Source organism: Cuculus canorus, chromosome 9 (assembly GCF_017976375.1).
Source record: "Cuculus canorus isolate bCucCan1 chromosome 9, bCucCan1.pri, whole genome shotgun sequence".
Taxonomy (NCBI): domain Eukaryota; kingdom Metazoa; phylum Chordata; class Aves; order Cuculiformes; family Cuculidae; genus Cuculus; species Cuculus canorus.
In genome coordinates, this window is record NC_071409.1 from 3,837,892 (window position 1) to 3,859,997 (window position 22,106).

A 22,106-nucleotide genomic window follows, 5' to 3' on the forward strand; every position below is an offset into this window, starting at 1 on the left:
CTTCTTGGCCACCTGGGCATACTGCTGGCTCATGTTCAGTCGGCTGTCAACCAGCACCCCCAGGTCCTTCTCTTCCGTGCAGCTCTCCAGCCATTCTTCCCCCAGTCTGTAGCACTGCACAGGGTTGTTGTGCCCCAAGTGCAGGACCCGGCATTTGGCCTTGTTAAACCTCTGCACAGATACAGACAGTATACAATTAACTGTAATTGTGTTATGTTTTAGTCTAAGTCCAAATGCTTTCTTCCTGCATGACAAGTTTCACCATCCAGACAGCTCGTGAAAGAGGAAAGGGTGGGACAAGGGGCTCAGGACTCAACGTAGGCTTGATTTCTAAAACAGTGGTGGTGAAGGAGCTCCTCAGTTGTCTGGGAGTCAGCAACAAGAAAAAAATTCAACTTGCATAATACATAACTGGCTTTGCCAGGTGGGGATTGAACAAGAAAAGCACCTGTCAGCTGTGATTTCTGTTAGGAGATCGTTCTACTGCTAAAACATTTCAGTCTCTGCATAGAACTCAAAATCAAATCCCCTAAAGGTAACTGCATAAAACAGATTGTCACAGCACGGGCACTGAATGTGCTAATCCAAGGGTCTTTGCTTTCACACTGTTGCTGTACCTAAATATCAATTATGAAGACGAAATACAAGAGAATTGACATGAAAAATGTGCAGGTCGGTGTCAACATGCCAAGACACATGGAGCATATTCTTCTGCCTTTCTCCTAGTCTCCCTAAAACGTTCAAGACAAAGAGAAAAGCATCACAATGAGAAGCGACTTGAAATATTTTTGTATTCATACCATCTAGTAAACACAGTTGCTGAAAAATGCCACTGTGTGATCTTCATATATGTGTGGGAGACCACATCACAGCTGTCAGGGAATGACTGTACTGCTCCTTGCTGGAAAGAAGTCAAACATTTCAGCAGCAGACTTTTATAGCCTGGTGGGACCTCTGCTAAAGACTCGGGATAGCCAGACTGTCGATTGCTTCCGGGAAGATATCTGCTGATTCATCCTGGCAGAGCCTGCTCTCAAGCCGAGCTCTCCCCGGATCCCAGGCGGCAGAAAGGCTCTTAACTCCCACTCTGACACCAGCTCAGAGAACTCAGCTTTGAAATCCTCCAGTAAGCTCATGGGCTATAAGACATCATCAAATCTCAGGCAGCTTTTGAAGTGTGGGGAACAACCAGACACCAAAGCCTTCTGGAAGGACTGTTTTGTCACTCGGTGCACTTGCAACAGAGAAAAAAAAAAAAGCTCTATTTGTACACTACTGTCCCCTGCGAGTATGGGCCCTCGGCCAGAAGCGGTCCTAGCAGATCGTGCAGCACTCACCGCTCTTACCCTATACAGGGGATGCGAGAACATTCTGCCACTGTTTTGCTTATTGATGCTCAATCTGATCCCCATTTAGGAATCTTTGCATTTTCACCATACTCAAGTCCAGTTTTGTAAGCTTTGATCCCACTCAGGACGTTCAGCAGCACAAAGCACCTGCAAAACGGTTTAGCCCCTGGGTGACAGCACAAAGGGCTCTATGCCTTTCAGCGTTAGATGACAACTTTGGTTTTACTGCTGTCGATTAAAGCTCTTTGTTTGCTTCCCTTTCCCCATCTGAATTGTCACCCCGGATGACAGCCGCTGGGTGCAGCGATCTTCTCTGTGCACACCCTGGGGACAGACACTACAGCAGACACGCAAAGGAAAGAGAAGGGGGAACCATTCTCTATCGGAGTGATCAGCAAACCTAGCTACAGATCAGCCTAAAAGAGAGTGAGTGTGTGTGTGTGTGTGTGTGTGGTCTTAGAATTCCCCTCTAAACACCAAAATAACATGCAAAACGCTATCCTATGTAACAATCTGCCAACAGCCCGGCATAACAGCAGATGAGGTTTGTGCTCCGGAGCAGCAGTGCCCTTTGCCTTACTGCAGCACACTGTAATTAAGGCCATGAGCAGGGCCAGATTCACTAGTGTGATAAAGAGGAGCTATTTTTGTACGTGAATTCAAATGAGCAAATGTAATTTCTAACCATTAACCTCCTGAAGTAGATAACAAGTGGGTTTAGGGATAATTACTGATTTTCATAGTTTCTAGGAAAGCTTCAGCAGCACCCATGTAATTCTAAAATACTGGCACATCGTCTGACTCAGGACCTCGGTGTCTAAAAGGGCAAAGAGTGCACTACCACACCACCAAGCCAGCAACCTGGCCTTTCTGTGGGTGCAGAGGAGATGCTAAGAAGCCTTTGGAGCCAATTCCCAATTCCTTTCCTTCACACACCCACACTTGCTCTCATACAGGCAACTACGCTTCAGTAGAGCCAAGTACTTTGGGTGCTTTGCTTTGAAGTTTTAGAGATCAGTTCCAGCAAGAATTGCAGTTCACAAAGCTCATTAAGAAAACTTACTCCTCACCTCTTCTCCAGAGATATATGAGATGGAGACTGAGGAGGGAGATAAGGAGAGGCAGGGAAGATGCTAGGCTAAGAATCTGTCCTGCTTCTGACAGCCCAAAACCATGAGGTACCTGTTACCAACACAGATATGAGGAACACTCCCTGCAGAGTGTGCCCACGGGGCTCCTGTACAGCTCCACCTCTGCAGCCGAGCCCTGAAGCAACAGTCCTTTGTGCTAATTCACCAGCCACCACCTTCCTGGATAACACAGGGATTAAACCCACCATTTCTAGAGGTGACAAACTGAGCTGCAGAAGCCACAGCTCTGTAGCAGTGGGTCGTAACTCCTGTCTTGATCTGCACATCACTCCTTGGTAACCTTGCCTGCTACCAGCAACTCCTGTCTCTTCCAGTCTGCTGCATGTGATGGTGAGATTTCCCTCTCTTCTGTTACAGATCTGGACACCCTAACTTGAAATAACCACATACGGCTTTAGTAAAATGTGGAGTCCGCGCTACCGAGACAGCATTTACAGGGGGAAGCACAATAGCTTTCCAAACCACTGAGCTGCCACAAGATGTGGGGTAGAGAAGAGGAGAGCAGACACTGAGCTACAGAGGATTGCATTGAGTGGCAAAGATGAAAAAGCTCACTTGCAGGGAACCTGGGTTTTGTTTGCTGTGGGAGAAACATGAACTTCTGCATTCAAGCCGAATTCAGTAATACATTCCAGTTTTTAAACTCCCACATCTCCTCACTTCCCATATATCATATGTTTTCCCCTTCTAGTACAGGTATTTCTGTTGCATTCACTACCAACAAGTTGAAGATGAAAATCCTACCGAGTTACCATGGGTGAAAAGTCAAAATCATGAATGTTCGAGAAAACAACCAAATGTTAAGTTTAATTAACTTCAATGTATTCAATTTTGACTGACCTTTTCAAACAGAATCACAGAAGTCCTGAGGTTGGAAGGGACCTATGGATACCACCCAGTCCAACCCCCTGCCCAAAGCAAGGCCCACTGGATCAGGTTGATCAGTCAGATTTTTTAATACCTTCAAAAAACGTTCACAAAACATCTCTCCTGACCACTTTCCTGCACTACAGTCCCTTAAGAAATTGTTTAGAACCAAACTTTGCAACTTTATTTCAAAGAATGCAAGAAATTTTGATAAATTTGATAATTTTTGATAATAACGTATTTCCCCACACCCAGTAAGGGAAATAAGACAGACCTCTTCCCTGCAATGACTGCATTTGTAACACTGTTCAATTTGTCCAATTTAATTTTCCAATTACAATTTTAGAGGGTCGATATATAATTTCCATTTGGATGTGGTGCAAGCATCTTAAAAGAAAAATCAGCATCTGCCCAGGCACTAACAACAGTTCAGTACACTGCGTATTTCCTCTCTTCAACTCCTACAGACCATGTAAGGGGTTGTATAAACTCTGGACACTTCCTCTCCTACTTAGACCTCATCATAACGACACCATTTGATGCAGAAGGACACATCACAGCCTCTGCCGTATTCCCACCGCTCATCAGTTCTGTTTCCGTCTCCAGCTTCTTGCAAAGGCCGTCTCAATTCTGCAAGGTATTGATATGCTTCAGAATAAAAAGACCCCAGTGAAGTTCACAGCACTGTTTCCTCACAAGCACAAACCTTGAGCTATTTGGTGCTTCCAAACCACAAGCAAACTACAGCTCTGATGTACAAATATGCAGTGACAGCACTCAATTCCAATACATTACTGGTTTACAATTAGAGAGCACCGCAGCAGATGAGAACGTACTTTAAAAACAACAAAAAAAAAGACAATTTTTGAAGCAATGTGGTCTTGATCTTCTAAAAGGTCATCATAGGAGAATCTATTTCCTATAAGAGTTCTCTTTGGACCCTGTGATACTAAGTCCAGCAGGTATAAGTCATCACCTGATAAATTCAAATTCTTTCTCATTTACTCTGAAATAGAAATACTTTCACTTTTTTTCCGCATATTTCTCATTAAATTTTGCACTCAAGAGATCAAGGAACTTGGTCAGGTAATTCAGATCATTTGGTCAGGAACCTCCCTTCTAATTATTTCACCCATTATGGAACCTACGATATAACTGCAAGTGACCAAACACTTCCTTGGCATAAAGGAGCAGTTAAAAAAAAACCCACCTTGCAAACATTTGACGGTTGTTCAGTGGATAATGGAAAAGATTTGAGAGGGCTCAACATCAGGGAGAAAGGAATTGCATCACTGACAAACACTAGCCTAGCTAATTGCTGGTAATGGCTACAAATAATGACAGTAGAGAGTACTGAATGACGTAGGAGAGAGGATGTTTGCTCTCTAAGTCATAATTGGCTAAAATGAGCAGTTCAGTCAATTTGAACTTATTTGGAACAGTCTGTACTGCCCTTTCCAGGGCACCATCAGCATGTGGCTAAAGCTGTCAGTGAGCGTCTTCTCTGCGTTCTGCATTCTGTAAATGGTGGTGGAAGGAAGGGGGAAACAGGTTTAATGCATTGCTCTCCTTTCTTCAGCCGTGGCCATTCATCCTGGGAGCATTCTGTACGTACACACACACACAAACATGGGGTTGCTTGGCGCTCTATAGCCTAATCATTGATTTTTCAAGAAGACCTTAATTATCTAAACATAAAAGGGTGGATTGCTCCATTGTCAGGTGGATTCAGCTTCCACTACAGCCACTTTAAGTGTCCTGTAAGTCACTCCTCAGCCAGAACTACCTAAGCCGAATGCCGGGAAGTCAACAGGAATAAGTTACGGCTGATGCATAGCAGAAGGAATGACTGTGAAGTCACAAGGAGAAGGACCACCAAACTAAATATAAAGGACCACCATCTACCTCATAGTAGCCCGTTTTTAAGAATGTTTATCATGACACATATATACTTTGTACTTGTCACATGGAATTCCCAGTTGCTCCTGTCCTAGGATTATTTCCTTTGCCAAGGGCCTCAAGACACCATTCACTTTGATCTTTGTGCTTTCAAACATCACCCAAGGACCTAAGAGATTTAAGACCTACTTGAGCCACCTTTATTTCAAACGGCAGTGAGTGTATCAGGAATAACACTTAACATCAGCCGAAAGCCTTCATTTTTAATGCAATACGTGAAGAAGATCCCTGTCTGGATGATGCCACAAAAGAGAAAGTCAAAGGAAGGAAGTAATGACCACAACACACACATTGTTTGGTTGATGCTGCAGAGTAGCAGACTAAACAACAGCTCCTATTTCTAATGACCTTACTCCAAGTCTCTTATTCGCAGCTGTGAGCCTTAGAACCAGCAAACAAGGGAACCATCGAACCATACCGAAACTTGGGTCCTCTCCCCTTCTCAATATCCTCTTCTGTGCACACAGCCCCGCTCCACTCAGCACAGCCTGGTTATTTGCACTACAAGCTCCACTACAACCTTAAATGCGAACAACCCACTCCTTCATAGCTACACTTGTGTGAACCAATACTACGAGACCCTCACGCCATCATCTCTTTGCCACTGTAGAAGGGAGGAGAAGTCAGAAAGCATCAAGACTGAATTTAGATTCTCTGAGTCTGAAGCAGCTGGCCAAGAGATGTAAAACCCTGAGAGCTCCAGTGGACTTTTAAGTCTTCCTGCCACCATGGATTTCCGGAGCTCTTCTGGAACACGTTTCTAAGGGAACACAGACACTTACCAGCACCGAACAGCTGCACCACTTAGAAAATTTACCCCTTCCATTCCATACCAGTTACACTTCCTTAGAACAAGCACCAGCTGCGTGCACTTTCGTAAGCCACTGAACTCCCTGAGCAGTGGACCAGGATTGTGTGGAGAACAGCACTAAATTGGTTTGTCTCTGCTGTTCAGTACAACAGAAGGGCACGGTAGGGAGGTTTGGCCAAGTTTCATAAAATTATGCCCACAAAAGGAGGACAAAGTACAGCTCTACAAACAGCAGGAGATCTCAGCCACACCATTCTCTTCAGAGCAACTCAATAGACATTCAACAAGAGCAGATTCATTACAATCGCTGGAACCATTTTAATCCCTTCCGACCCCCCAAGGATGTACTACTTGCTGCTCCAAAACAGGCAGAAGGATTTTTTTTTTTCCGTTTAGAAAGCTCTTACTGCTACCCTAGGAATGAGATACAGGGAGGCAATTCTGCCCCAGGGCGAGCCAGGTGCTTAGCTTTGCTGCTTGCCTCACAGAAGTTGTTCCCTGCAGTAAAGCACATTTGTATCGGATTAATGTAATCAAAGGCACCCTGCTGTCTGGTCACTGACCTATCTGTAAACAACAGATGACACCATGCCATGAGCTTCTATTATATATAATTACCTATTGAGATGTGACCATTGTAATAGGAACAAAACCCTCTCCTTCACCTGATGCCATCAGCCTGCTTTCCACAGAGGAACAAAGTCCATAAGCACGTCAGCTTTGGGCACCATTTTCCTGTCCTTATCTGCCTTCAATGCTTCTCCTTCCTCCTCCAAACTAGTTGGAGGAGCGCTCTCCCTTACACCTGAAACAATCTCCTCGGCTGCACTGGCATGGGCCAACCCTTCTCTGTTCCTGTTTTAGATCCCTCTCGTATCCCTCTCCTTTCATTTAACGTTTTTATGCCCTGGTTTCCTCTCCTCCGCCTGCACCGCGGTGTGAGATGTCTGTTAGCTGAATGCATCCAACCTGCGACACTGCGACAGAGACCACAGGGACAGCCTCCCACCTGATGTCAACCAGTGCAGCTCTGCCGGGGTGACGCACCATGAATCATGGAGAAGACGGTGAATAAGGAACACTGTTTACTGATTTCCAATAGAAGAGGTACAATCAGGCAGAACCTGCTATCTCTAGCTCAAAAACAAGAGGAAGCAGCTTTCCGACACGGCACAGCCCAGCCATGGGGCTCCTTGCAAATGGAGCAACTGAACACCTTCCTGGAAGAACAACAAAATCCATTGGGAGTCATGAGATACAAGAGCACTCTCCTCGGGTTCAGCCACTCCCCGAGCCTTAAAACGCTGAAAACTGGGAAAGTATTCTGGGAATACCACTGCAGAAACACTGTGTTCCTGTACTCTGCCCTGAGCACTCCTTGCAAATAGCTTTGGGGAACAGCACACCAGAACAGATGAAGCTGTCATTTGACCCAGGAAAGAAGATCTTCATGAACATTGGTTGGCAGCAGCTGAAGCAGCATCGTGCCTCCTGTGGGTCTGTGTGAGAAGAGTCAACATTTCAATATGCTACAGGTGTAACTGCACAAGTAATCTCCACAGAGTATTTGGTGCTCACTAGCCAGGAGCTTTTATAGCCCAGTGAACTACAACCACAGCTGCTGCGAGAAGTCAGTAGCTCGTACACATTTATCCCTGTTGTTCATCAGTAATCCAGAAGCTACCGGGAGGTGATATTCATGCAGATGTTAAAGTTTTCATTACAATCACCTGGCAATGAAACAGATGCCAACTGGCACAGCCAGTAATGAGCTGCTTATTTGTCTTGGCTCTGTTTGGACTATCAAACTAAAAGTTGATACTGCCAAAATAGACAAAAAACACTTTCCTTTTTTTCTTTCATATTTTGTCATTAGTCCAGTGCAAGCTCCCTACAGAAGTATGACCCGGTTATACCAGCATCACCCTTTCTGCTTCACTTACAAGTGCTCTCAGCACCATCTCTACACACCGAGACTGAGACACACACGGACTAAGTTAAACCTTATTGGAGTTACTGCTTTGTGTCTGAACAGCTCAGTCTGTATCACACTGCAGAGCAAACTCCTGTATTAATCACTGAAGATCAGCTCACATACACACAGTATTTTATGTCATCATCTGTGTCTTGATGTAAACACAACTGGGCAACAGAAGCTTGCAATGAACCAGCTTTGGTGGATGGAGTTCAGTGTTGATATAAGGAAACTTCTTTTACACAGTAATTTTTTTTTTACTTCCAAACAGTTCTCTGCTTTGGAAACATTTTAGACATCAAAGACAAAAGCTTATTGTCTGAGATATTATATAGGAAACAGCATTAAAGAACAAAACCAGCATTTCAGAAGGTGTGACTGTAGACTCTATTGCGACAGCCCTTCATGAAGAGCAGGTGGTTACTGGAAATACTTTTAAAGTAATTTAATCACTGATCGCAGGGACTGTTTCCACCTCTCATCTTCTCTGAATCGGCCAAGCTCCGATTCTTCCGGGACCCCCAATACCTGCGGGTGTTTGGTCCCACACACCTTCTGTAGCACCGCACGAATGACTCTTTTGTCTCAGACATCTCTGGCTGCTCCTTAGGAGCCACAGCAACGAATCGAGCGGCAGTGGAATGATGCATTTAGCTACCCGAGCTCTTTTGTGAGGGAAGAGGGGTCCCATCAGCTCCCACGCACCTCAGCACGCTGGAGAATTGAGTTGGGGGGTTCATGATGCCTGGCAGCAAACGCTAGCGCTGAATGTAAAGCCCCGTTAGAGATGCGGACAAGGGAGAGGGGATGATGATGAAGCGCTGCTGCCGGGGAGCCACGGGAGCCGCGCGGGGGGCGCGGAGCGGCTCCGCTCCTGCCCCGTCTGCTCCAGCCCCGTCTGCTCCAGCCGCGGCAGCAACAGGCGCGGCAGCAACAGGCGCGGCAGCAGCGGGTGCCTCAGGCTGCCGGCAACCTCGACTCGGACCTGTTGAGGGCTCAGCATCGCCTCCCGAGCGTTCACCCGAGCTCGGAACGCCCCAGCCGCCGGCTCCGGGCTGAGCCGCTCCCCGGGAGCATCCCTGCAGCATCCCCGGACCATCCTCCAGACCATCCCTAGAGCATGCCCTGGTCCATCCCCGGACCATCCCTGGAGCATCCCCCGGACCATCCCCGGACCATCCCTGGAGCATCCCCCGGACCATCCCCGGACCATCCCTGGAGCATCCCCCGGACCATCCCTAGAGCATGCCCTGGTCCATCCCCGGACCATCCCTGGAGCATGCCCTGGTCCATCCCCGGACCATCCCCCGGGACTCCGCACGCGTTACCCCCGCAGCCCCCGGGCGGGGCGGGGCACTCACATGGCGAGGTGCCGGGCTGCGGATCCGCTCCTCAAAGATGGCTTTCGGGCAGGCTCCTAGCGAGGCGGGCAGCGCTGCCGGGAGAGGAGGGGTAGGCAGCGGCTACTGAGCATGCCTGCGCCTCGCATCACGGGGTGGGAGCGGCGCCGCGGGGACCCCTCCCCACCCTCGGCCGGGGGAGAAGGTCCCGGAGGGACGAACGCACGGGGAGCCGCCCGCAGCCCGCCTCCTCCCACCCCATCCCCGCCCGCATCTGATCCCACCTCACCTGTATCCCGCCCCATCCTGCCCGCATCTCACTGCATCCTACCCTCATCCCACTCCATCCTGCCTGCATCTCGCTCCCTCTCGCTCACATCCAGCCCTATCCCGCCTGCATCTCACCCGCACCCTCATCCCACCCCATCCTGCCCGCACCCCACCCGCATCTCACTCGCACCTGCATCCCGCCCCTATCTCGCCCAATCCCGCCCTATCCTGCCCACATGTCATCCCATCCCTCCCACATCTTTTCCGCACCGGCTTCCCACCCTATCCTGCCTGCATCTAGTCATATCCCACCTGCATCCTGCCCTATCCTGCCCACATCCCGCCCCATCCTGCCCGCACCACACCCGCACCTGCATCCCACCCCATCTCGCCCAATCCCGCCCGCATCTCATCTCATCCCACCCCCCATCCTGCCTGCATCTAGTCATATCCCACCTGCATCCTGCCCTATCCTGCCCACATTTCACCCCATCCCACCCACGTCTCGCCAGCGCCCACATCTCACTCCATCCTACCCACTTCCCACCTTATCCTGCTCACATCTTACCTCATCCCACCTACATCTCACCCCATCCCACTCTATCCTGCCCACATCTCACCCCATGCCACCCTATCCTGCCTGCATCTCACCCGCATCCACATCTCGCTCCATCCCACCCACATCTCACCCACACCCACATCCTGCCCCATCCCACCCGCATCTCACACACAACCCACCCTATCCTGCCCACATCTCGCTCCACCCCACCCACATCCCACCCTATCCTGCCCATATCCCACATCCCACTGGGGTGTGGTCGCTGGAGCCAGACACATTCCAGGCAGGAACCTCACAAGCTTTGCTTAGATGGAAACCCTTGTGTGTTCCCTGACTGCATCCTTTATCTCCTTTCTAGAAAGAAAGAAGGAAAAAAAAAACGCAAACAAAGTCGAGGATCACGAGAGGTGTTGCATTTCAGACTTGCAAAGGAAAAAAAGCAAGTTGTCGGGGCGTCATTCCTACCCACGGTGCAGAGCAAACCAGGGGCAGGTAAGCGTCGAGAGCAACCGTCACTGCTGCAGTGATTGTGTCTCGGATGAAATACAGCCATCGCCAGGTCTCTGCTTCTGGCTCTGACGTACTGCAGCCTTCAGCTCACGCTCAGCCTAGGTCCAGGCACCCAAACGCCCCCTTGAATCCTCTTAACTAGCGTTAGCACTTCTCTTGCACACCCCCACTCCTGTACAGAACAAAACTGCTTCTGAAGAGGAATGTACTCCTTTCCCCCTAAACCCAAGGCCATCACGTACTCTCGACAGAGGCAAAGGAAGAAAAAAAAAAAAAAAGTCAGTTTTTCAAGGAGTCAGGTTTTTAAGCAATGGGAACATAATATTTCTGTCTCCGACGAGACCTTGTTCCCTTTCACTTGTCAAAGATGCTCTACCAGTCTCTGTCTTCACCAGCTTTGTGTCCATTCCAGTGACAGCAAGCAGAAGCCTTTAAAACCCGGTGTCTATTCGAGTAAGGCAAGTGTTTGCTCCACACAGAGAGGAGCCGTTGTACGCGCCTAGACCTCAGACTGTGGGGTGCCTGATGGGGATAAAGTACATCAGTGTCATCAGATGGAATCTGTGTTTTCTGTATGTAGAAGCCAAGGAAAAGATAAGTTGTTCTTCAAAGCAACAGGCAAATGTGTGAGCAAGGCGTCAGTCCCAATTTCTAAACTTGATTTCAACCAGAGGGATGTTTTCATGGAGAAAGAAAGTAACCAGGGAGTGCGACAATGCCCCAAGCAGTGGTACACAGCCCAGCCATCAGGACACCCAGTTATTGCCTAAATTGAGGCTCATATGCTATCACAGACTGGTCCAGATGGAACCCCCAGCTCCAGTTCCGAAGGGGAACCTGCCCCTTGGAAACTGGAACACTCCAGAGCCACTCAGTCACAAGTACCTCTCCCTTCTCCCTCCCCTGCCTGACATCCTGCTCACTGCATTAAAGACTCATCGTACCTGCTGCCACTGGAGAGGAACTGTGTCTCTCCTGCTAAAGCTGATCATTTGCATGAATAAATAAACATCATTTAGGGCAGCACTTGGAGCTATGGCTTCTACATTTGACTACACCACTAAGGGTTTGCTCGCCTACTGCACCCAGCCCAGCCCTGGGAAACGTCCTGATGGGAGTAAAACACACTTCAGATAGGGTTTTCTCTATGAAAAGCTGGAGTTTCAACCAATTGACGCACCCAATGACAATGAGAAGATTCCTGTCTAGCTTTAAGCTTTATCCATCCATAGACCGCTTAGCTCAGCACTTCTCATCTGTAACTCCTGCAGGAGGAGAGTTCACTTTTCAGATATCCTAGACAAACATATGTTTGGATGATACCCCTGCAGCATACAGCCCCACCAACACTCACACTTAAGCCAAATATTGGGACCACCTGCTACCAGATACTTTATCTTGTTAGTCCTCAACCCTCAAACACATTTAAATACTGAGGAAGTGAATTCAGGCATAGCTACTGTGGCCAGGAGCTCCTGGGACAGAACACCCGCGCTCTAGCCCTTTCTGCCCTTCACCCCCCTACTATATGAAGGGCGGAACGAGTGCTATTGACACTACACTAAAGCTCCTAAGACTCAAAACCATCCAAGAAAACCCCAAATCCAACACAAAACAGTTAACATACAAACTATGCAGAGCACAGGCCACAGTGTTTATGCCGACTTCATGCCAGCTTTTATCCTGATTGAAGAAGAACAGAAAATATCCATGGAAGCATAAAGGTGAAGTGGGAGTCGGACATTGCCTGCTTTAGCTGAAGCGTGCGAGTACCGGGAGAATGCCTGTGAACACCGTGAGCATGACCTTAAGCCCGATCAGTGCAGCACTGCAGACGGCCACACCTTTCTTTGATCTGACACAGGAGACCTCTCAGAACCAAGTTAAATAACATCACTGGTCCATGGCCTTACTTGGCAAAGAAGAACTTCCTACCAGCTAATGAAGGCATCACCACTCCAGTCCAAGGCAGCTCACAATCCTGAAGAAAATCCACAGCTAAGCTGGGGAACATTTTGCTTTAGCCTTACATTTTCTTGAGAGCACAGCTTGCCATTAAAGGCACCAAAGCCTTAGGCGTAAGAGGAGGTGTAGAGATACCCAGTGGTGGCAAAATCACAGAATCACCAGGTTGGAAAAGACCTCTTAGGTCATCGAGTCCAACCATTCCTTTCTGCCACTAAACCACGTCCCTGAGTTTGAGGCCATTCCCCCTTGTCCTGTCCCCTGTCACTGGGGAGAAGAGCCCAGCTCCCTCCTCTCTGCAACCTCATTTCAGGCAGTTGTAAAGAGTAATAAGGTATCCCCTCAGCCTCCTCTTCTCCAGGCTAAACAACCCCAGCTCTCTCAGCCGCTCCTCGTAACCCTTGTTCTCCAGCCCCTCACCAGCTTCGTTGCTCTTCTCCGGACACGCTCCAGGGAATACCATGATCAGAATTAGTTAATGAGCTTAATTTCTCTTTAATTAAGACACATAAATGGATCAGAAAAGCTGCATCCTAGGGACACAGAGGAATCTTTCCCAAGTTGCTAGTCACGTCATTCCTCTCTCCAAACCTCCTTTCTCGTCTGGCATCTTCTGTGTTTGCATGACAGTCCCTACCACAAAGATTTTACCTCTTGTTCTGTTTCTTTCATGCCAGAGGCCATCAGCTGGGCCAGGGCTGCTGTGTGCTGCTGCACTTGGAGGGATGGCTGTCAAAATGCTTCTCTTCAGGAAAAATAGTTTCCTGCATCTTCAGCCTGACAGACACGGGGAGGGAAAACTATCAGTCTTGTTTGTAAATTGTTGTTGTTTGGGTTGGGTTTTTTTTACTCCGCCCATCACTCATATTTTGTTCTAAAGTCATATTTTTAAATACGAAGGTAGTTACAGAGACCAATACATCACTCAGGTAGTCCGGGAATGAAAGCAGTCAACAGCAAACGTCAGTGCCAGTCAGTTTTGACAGCTGCAGTCTTGCAAGTACAAGACCCTGCTTATGGTTAACCAGAGACAACGTACAGGAGATGGTTTCAGGAACCAGGTATTCCGGAAAATGCTGTCCATTGCTCTTATGAGATCTTCATCTTAAAGGAAACATACTTTCTCCCAGATCTTCAAATAGGATTCCTCTTTTAAGAGTCATTATACTGGTTTATGGATTGACCACATAATAAAGTAAATCTCAGGGCTAGCTGCAGAAACAATATTATTGATTACTTTGACTCACGAAATAGAAAACACTATTGCTCTTGCTAAGTAAGAAAGATGAGGGCAATTAATCAGTATATTGAAAGCAACGGTCATCAAGCGCCACAAGACTTAAACAGAGAAGAAAAGCGAGGCAAAGAAATCAATTATTCAAATTCTGGGTAGTCAAAACTTCTGATCTAGGAACACATTTAAACATAAAGTATAGGAGAAGCCCCCTACATCATTAGAATTAATTACAATGGAAACTCCATATAGCCAGACCACTTCGTCTTGAAAAGAAGATCAATTAAGTACTATACAATACATCCAAATTATTTTTTTCTAATTATTGACTAAAAGGCTTTAGAAAAGCCCCCTTCCGCGTGTCTTTGATCCTCCGTCAGCAATTTCCACATACTTACACCTGTACTTTCAATGTTGCCTTTCCCTCTCTTGATCTTTTAGACAAGAGGAATTAGTACTGAAGGATTCTGCAGTAAGAAGCCTTTGAAGCTTTCTTCTCCGAGGTAAGGCAGGTTCCTGCCCCCACAGCCGCTGAGGTTTATGAGCCACAGATCAGTCTGTTCTGCAAAGCCTCACCTTAGCAGCACCGCAGCCTAAAACAGGCCTTGAACGTGCAGATCCAACACATTAAAAACTGAAGGGAAGGCTATAATAAGGACGTGCATAATTTTCTCTCATTAACAACTTCTATTCATGCCTTTATAGAGCATCCTAACTCTTTCGTAGCAGTTTCCTTTTACAAGGCAAGGAACTGTTCGTAATGCCTTTCATAAAAAGTCTTTTCTGCCATTTCTGTGGGAGAAACAGGTCCAACTGCCCCAGGTTCTGTTAAAACGCTGGCTGTCTCAGTATCCCACCTACCAAGGTGTGCCACTCTTTGTTCCCTCAAGGTATTTTTTTCTTCATGTGGTCAATCTATTAATTTTGGTAAACAATTATCACACAATGAGAAACTATGTCAGGGTGTGATCCTGCACAGCACTTTCGCAGCGAGTCCCTGCTGCAAGAACCGTCCTTAAAAGGCTGTGGGGGGATGAATAGTTAAAAAAACAAACTGGAAAAGTGCGTAACTTAAAGTAGTTGAGTTTTGAGCCTACAGACTTTGTGTGACTTTTTTAGATGATTTGTAGAAAATATTTTGAACAGACAAGTGCTTCCAACCCTTCGACGGGGGTGAATGCTACCCTCCAAATCTATTAACTTTTGGTTGCTTAAATTACTAAGTACCAAACGTGGAGCAGAGAGACTAATTCAATCAGAAAGGCCAAAGGGATAATTCTGGGAGACAAAGCAATGCAATGCGGAAATGCAGACTAATCAACCGCTTTATCAAAAGAAAAAGGAAACAATTTCCCAGCCTTAACTACAATCCCCTGTTGGTTCTTCATCTTTTCAGGGTTCTGGTTTTTGCCTTGCAGCATTTCTTCCGTCTCGCATTTGTTCCACCGCTTCTGCTCTCTGTGCAAAACTGTTTCAGTGGCTCCTGGTTCTTTGCTTTTATCAAACGAGCCGCTCTTGGTTTTCAGCAACTACCCGAATCATGAAAGCGAGCACATAGGGAGAGGTATTTATTATATTTAACGTCCAAGCCTACTTTCTATAATTGCCTGGAATAGCGTTTGAGAGTCGCCTTGTGTCTGCGGGATTTTTCAAAGCAGGTATTTGCTCCATCCGATGGCGAGCGGCTGATCGCCGATTTCTACCAAACCTTAGAGGTTGGTGGAGTAACAGAGCCAGGCTTCACCAGAAGGGACACACTTTTGGAAGAAGCTACTCAGGCTTCTGCTTCTATCTACGCAGGTGCTGGTATGACAGATAAAATGAGCCGGCACACAGGAAAGAAGGAACTTGCAGAAGAAAACATAGGAGATGGGAAGCACAGCCGAAAAAAGCGAGAGCGACTATTTAAGAAAAGATTTTCTGGATTGAGACTCTTCTCTGGGTCCCCCAAGAATAAACTGTAAGTACATCTCCGATTATATTTTGTACACATTTTTAACCAAGAAATTGTAAGTCTTTAAAGAGCACCTTTCCAAGAGCCACACCACCTTTGTTACCTCCGCTGTATTAACGGTCTCACAAACAGGGAAACAGCTACCAGCTAATTAAACAACTTGACCTAAAAACTAGCGAGGCACTGGCAGAAATAGGTATGAAATTACGGTCTCCAAACATTGTGTGCCTGCTTGTTTATCTTTTAACCATTTCCCTATGGTTTCTCCCACCCAGCAAGAGCTTTGGAGGGGCAGCATCTCTGCAAACACAAACGCTGCCGGTTGTGATAACCCAGGACAGTTTCTAGGAATAACATTCTGATGGTTTTGTTGCACTGATATTCCTGGCTCCAGGGTTTAACAGGGACTGGCAACACATGGACAGCACCCAAATTCCCTATTCAATAAAGTCAGTGCTCCCAAGTATCTTGAATCAGAGCGTAACTATTGCTGATGGTACCTTTATGCTCGCTACTCTTCTCAGACAGAACAAAAAAAGCAATGCAAAACTATTCCTTTTTTAACCAAAGTAACCAAAGAGGCAGAAATGAGTTTGAATCTACTGCTTTGTGCATGAATTAGCTTTGAGTTATCATCGTCATTCCTTGAAAATCAATTCTTGGGTCTTCGTACTTAGTATTTTTTCTTCCTTAATGCGAGGGAAACTTGGTGCATGCATCATACTAAAATCAGGAGTAGTTTCCAAAAAGCACCTTTTCTCATCCATTACAAGACCCATTTTCTATGCAGATCTCCTAAGAAGAGTCTGTCTTTGATAATTATGATGAAATTACCGTCTTAGCAGGAAATGCATGCAAGTCTCTGCAATTACTCAGCTAACTACATTAAGCCTGATAGCCACAGCAGCTGGTTGGTTACAAGCTCAATATAAGATTAAAATACGCTAGCCAGAAAAATATCCTGAGAGCCAGATTCTTCTCTCAGACTGATCCAATTGCAAAACAATACCAAGAGCTTTGTTTTGGGATTGCCCTGCTGCACCGCTGAAGAACTGGACCGAAAACTTAGCTGGAAACCAAGGAGTTAGTGAATTATAGCTGTGAATTTTCTCTGTTGTCCGTCATTTCACTGAAGTGTGCATTTGGGAGGCAGACAAGTGCAGCTGAAGCAGTAGGATCATGCTTTCCCAGCCTTGATCCTTATTTGTGATGAAAAGAGATTTTACCCAGTTTGATCTAAAAAAAAAATTCCAGAGGCATTCTCGTGGAACTCTCACAATAATGGAAAAGAGTCAATCTTCAGACTTTACTGGGTGTATTTCTACAGACACCTTGCACAGCAGAGGTTGTAACAAACATTGAAGTCCTCAGGGCTTACAGAACTTCCACAGCAGTGTAGCCAGATCAGATCACCCCTACACCTCAGCACCAATATGTGAGCTCTTGTAATGGAATATGCAGGTTAGCGTCCTTAAGTACTATTCTATATAAAATATGATGGTATATAATTCAATCAAGAGCTTTTCTTTCAGCCCTTACTTCTCTACTTAAAGATAGTGCAATAGAGGGCTTATCTACTAGCCAGCATAACTATTAATGCATGCAAGTGCAAAAAGAACCTTTATGACAGAGTAAGGTGAGGTCCGCTAGGTCAGCAGCCTCTAATTCGGATACACAGAGCTGCGTAGAATTTCCCTTCACGCAAACATGAGGCTCATGGCAGCCTCACCCACAGGAAAGCTGCACATTAAAGAACTGAATAGAAAGCTTTACCTAGTTGACTTTTTGATTTTTTTTTTTTGTTTGAATGGTAATAATCTTTTAATAGTTCTATGTTCCAAAACTAATGGCTTCTTAGCACTACCACAGCACCAGAGCCAGACTCCCCTTTTTCTGTCCGCTCCCGTTTTCTGCAGGTGACCACACACTACACTTGCTCCTCATGTGTCCCAGGTAAAGCCTCAGGAAGGATTCATAAATCACACCCTAATGGTTTCTGCCAGTCTTATCCTGTGACGAAGAGCAGAGCTTCAACTTGTCACCTTTCTTTCTGACTTTTCTAGCCCTCAGGGAAGAGGTCAGCTTTTGGAAGACAAGAGGAGATGTTTACACAGGAAAGGTTCCAAAAAGCTGAAGCCAGCACGGGAGGAAATATGTTCTTTAAGGCAGCCACATTCTGGGAAGATGTGTCCGAAATGTGAAATCCTTGTCTGCCGAAAGTGTGAGACGCTGCACTCAGCAAGCAGCTTCATCGCCCACAGCCTGCTGGATCACTACGACAGGGGAGGCACCAGCTCTACTACCTCGATCGCAGAAAGTCAAGGATGTCGACATGATTAAAGATGTGGTGTGGGTGCCTTGGTGGTACCCGACTACATCCAAACCGCTAACGCTTGGATCCATGAGGCTGGCTGGATCTTCAGGCTGCGCAATCTGTGTGCAGCATCAGCAAGAACAGCCCCACCGCAGCTCACACCTACCATGGGTAGCAGATGCACGGTCGCTGATTTAACTAGAATAAATTCTGCAAACAAAGGGAACAGCTTCAGAAACAAAGTTTTCTTATTCCTCTCAAGGAAACAAGATTATTCCACTAAGCTGCAAGAGAGAAAGTGTATATTAAATGCAGAACCACTGGATGCATTACAGTTATACGTAATGAGTGCGTATGTTTCAGTTGTTGTTTGTGGTCTGGAACAATAAACATTTATTTATTGTAAAATTAACTAGCATGGCTATGCAATGTGATGGGGGAAAGAGGCTTCTAGAGGCTACCCTGACCACAAAAATTGCAGATGATGTTCAAATCCCCCTTCTAGAATTTCTGAACTTTCAGACTTTCAACTCCTAACTTATGATCCAGTACCTCTCCTTAAAAAGAGCAATAATCATCGCAACTCACCAAATATTTCAGCCTTCTTTGGGCTTAATTCTGCCTAGCACACACCAATAAAACAGCATTCATAGTTTAAGCACACCAGTGGAACCCACATTGCAAGCTGCCTGTGTCTATTCCCTTCACGTTGCAGGGAAGGAGTTGCCCAGCGATGATCCAGACAGCAGCACGGTGACCAGCCGTCACACAGCACTAAGGTCCAGGCATTCACAAGATTATTTACCTTCATGGGATTTATCACAAATACAGTTTAAAGGTGGAAGAAGCCTCCAGAGCAGAGTAGCCCAAGCCTAGCAGCAAGCAGCTATTCCTTCCATGGCAGCTGACACAACTCAATAGCAGGAAATTAATCCTGCGTATATGGTAGGGAATGGGCTAAACACACGCAGTCTCACATAGTCATGAAGGTTACTTTTATTTAGCCACCCAGACGGAACAAAGGCTAGAAAGTCTGGACCTGTCTCATCATTACTCTTCCTAAGTTCCCAAGCCACTAGTCCATAGGGTAAAGGACTCTCCCTCTCTGTCCTTCCCACTCTCTCTTTGGAGCTGTTCCATTTTTGTTCAAATGAATGTTTAGTAACAGGACGAGAAATCAGATTTTCTTTCCGTCCCGAGAGAATACGTTAACTAAGCTATGTCATATATTCTTGTATTGAGATTTTCCCCTGCCGTGCCATGTATACAGTATTCCCACACTCCAGAGTATCCTGAGCAATACTGCTCAGCTTCCTTCGTGATATGCCAAACGAACACTCTAGGCTGCTTATTCAAAGCAGGTAAAGAGACAATTTCAGGAACTAGAATGAGCTGCTTTGCCCCTATCGTACAGGTGATCACATCACAAATGTGCATCCAGAGAATGCTCACAGGGCAAAGCCTGTTAGGCAAGAGAAAACCTCAGGCAGGATTCACAAACAGGAGTGGACTGCTACGAGGTTCCTTGCTTTACCCAGACTCCAGTGGTTCTGGACACATGCAGCAAGTACCTAGAGTTAGACTTGCTCCCAGACATAGCCTCCTAAAGTCAAAGATGAGATCTTACAAACATCCTTGCCCTACAAGGGTTGCAATCCCTCAGAAACTATGTCTCCATGGTGCTTGACTGTCACTGCTGCTTGTTTGCTTCATAAAAGTCAAATGATGCCTGGCAAATCAGAATTAACCTTTTACGTTTCTCTCTGGCTACTGTTCTCAAACTTTGATCCTTCACAGGTTTCCCAAGAATAAGCCACGCCATTACCTAAGACATATAATCATCCCCATCAAGCAATCCCAGGGGAAACTTCTCCAGATAACCACCTGAGGAAAAGCAAGGTGACAGACGAAGGACTAGCTCATCATCATAGAATAGTTTGGGTTGGAAGGGACCTTAAAGCCCATCCAGTTCCACCCCCTGCCATGGGCAGGGACACCTCCCACTGGCTCAGGCTGCCCAAGGCCCATCCAACCTGGCCTGGAACACCTCCAGGGATGGGGCAGCCACAGATTCCCTGGGCAGGGTAAATGTAATAAATCTCTTGGCCAGCACTGGCACAAACACACTCTTCTTGATCAGCGGTGAAGTCACGCTTGGAGATAATGACAAGATTTTTATAATGCATGGAGGTGGTTTGAGCAGCACGGTACTCGAGCTTTCTCAGCAGCATCAGCTGTTAGAATTACTGCACCTCTCCTGGACTGGCCACTAAAATCTGCTTCGTACTGCATATTCCTGAGACCACACCTGTTCCTTCCATGCACTCAGGTCTGTAAGTCCCCAGTATCACCATGGAAACATTAGGAAATCCATGGTCAGCTCCGCTGCCTCCCCAGCCCCTGAATTCCAGGTTACTTAGCTGTGTTCCCTAAGTAAGTGACATGCGGACACGCGGCCACGCATGCTGCTCCCACAGGAGATGTCAGAGGAAGCTTTCACATGCCCATGGCAAAGCTGGTTTTCTGAACTGAGATGCCAATATACAAACAATTGGCAGTTCCTCTGTCCACTTAAATCACTTCAGACATTATGATTGTGATCGTACTGTGACTGATTTGCAAAGATATTCCAGTTACAGAAATAGCGTCGCTGCACACCTGATGCCCAGACCATACCCACCACCAGACAGCGCCTCACATAGAAGGGTTTTGCCCTGAGAACAGCAGTGCATATGGTGGCCATCAGGTGATAAACCCACTGCCTTGAGCTCAGTCTGAATTTTACCTTGTGAGCCAAGCCAGAATAAGGCATATGTGTCCGTAAAAACCCACACTGAGGTCCAACAGCATCACAGCGCTGCCCTCCGTGTGACGGTACCCACTAAAACGCGCTGCCACCAAAGCTCTGCTCCCTCAACTCTCGGCAGGGTTATGCCAGACAAGGTCATTTTAAACCTGCTTTAAGAAAACTTGCCAAAAAATGGAATGCATTATGTGAACACAGGATTTCAGTTTTAGATTTTAAAGGCAGCTCAGACACATAATCATATTAATACAATATATTGTGAAGGAATAATAGAAATACTGATACTTAAAAGATTTAGGCTAGAAATCATTCCTAAAGAATAAAGCTATGACAATAGCCTGACATTTTAAGTATTAAGAGCCTGTACTATTCAATTACCTGATTTCTGATGATTCAAGGGCTGCAGCACCTTCCCTATGAGGACAGGCTGAGAGAGTTGGGGTTGTTCAGCCTGGAGACGAGAAGGCTCCGAGGAGATCTTAGACTGACCTTCCAGTACCTGAAGGGGCTACAGGAAAGCTGGAGAGGGGCTATTCATAAAGGCTTGAGGGGACAGGACCAGGGGGAATGGGTATAAACTGGAGAGGGGCTGATTTAGATATAAAGAACTCTTCCCCATGATAGTGGTGAGACCCTGGCCCAGGTTGCCCAGGGAAGCTGTGGCTGCCCCATCCCTGGAGGTGTTCAAGGCCAGGTTGGATGGGCCTTGGGCAGCCTGAGCCAGTGGGAGGTGTCCCTGCCCATGGCAGGGGGTGGAACTGGATGATCTTTGAGGTCCCTTCCAACCCAAACTATTCTATGATTCTGATTTCAATAGCTCTAGAAAACTAAAGAGGAACATTGGACTCTATTATATTAAATATATAAATAGGCTCTGTCAAAGATATTCATTAGAACATGAATGACTTGATGAACACAAGACTGTCGCTAACACCGATACACAGGCAGCTCCACTGGTGAGGGACAAATCCATGGACGCTCTTCCCTTGGGAATTAAATACAGGACAAGCGGAGTCTCAAAGAAGCAGCTATCAAGTCAAAT

The 22,106-nt window shown here is 46.5% G+C and overlaps 1 protein-coding gene across 1 annotated transcript in view; it reads right to left on the reverse strand.

Annotated features, from left to right (window-relative positions):
* LOC104066393 (vesicle-associated membrane protein 2) overlaps window positions 1-9,654 on the reverse strand; it is a 45,396-nt gene extending 35,742 nt beyond the window's left edge. The window contains exon 1 of the mRNA XM_054074915.1: window positions 9,474-9,654. Within this exon, the coding sequence (XP_053930890.1) occupies window positions 9,474-9,475 (2 nt within the window). The 5' untranslated portion in view covers window positions 9,476-9,654. The remainder of the gene's footprint in view (window positions 1-9,473) is intronic.
* Between the last annotated feature and the right edge of the window lie 12,452 nt (window positions 9,655-22,106).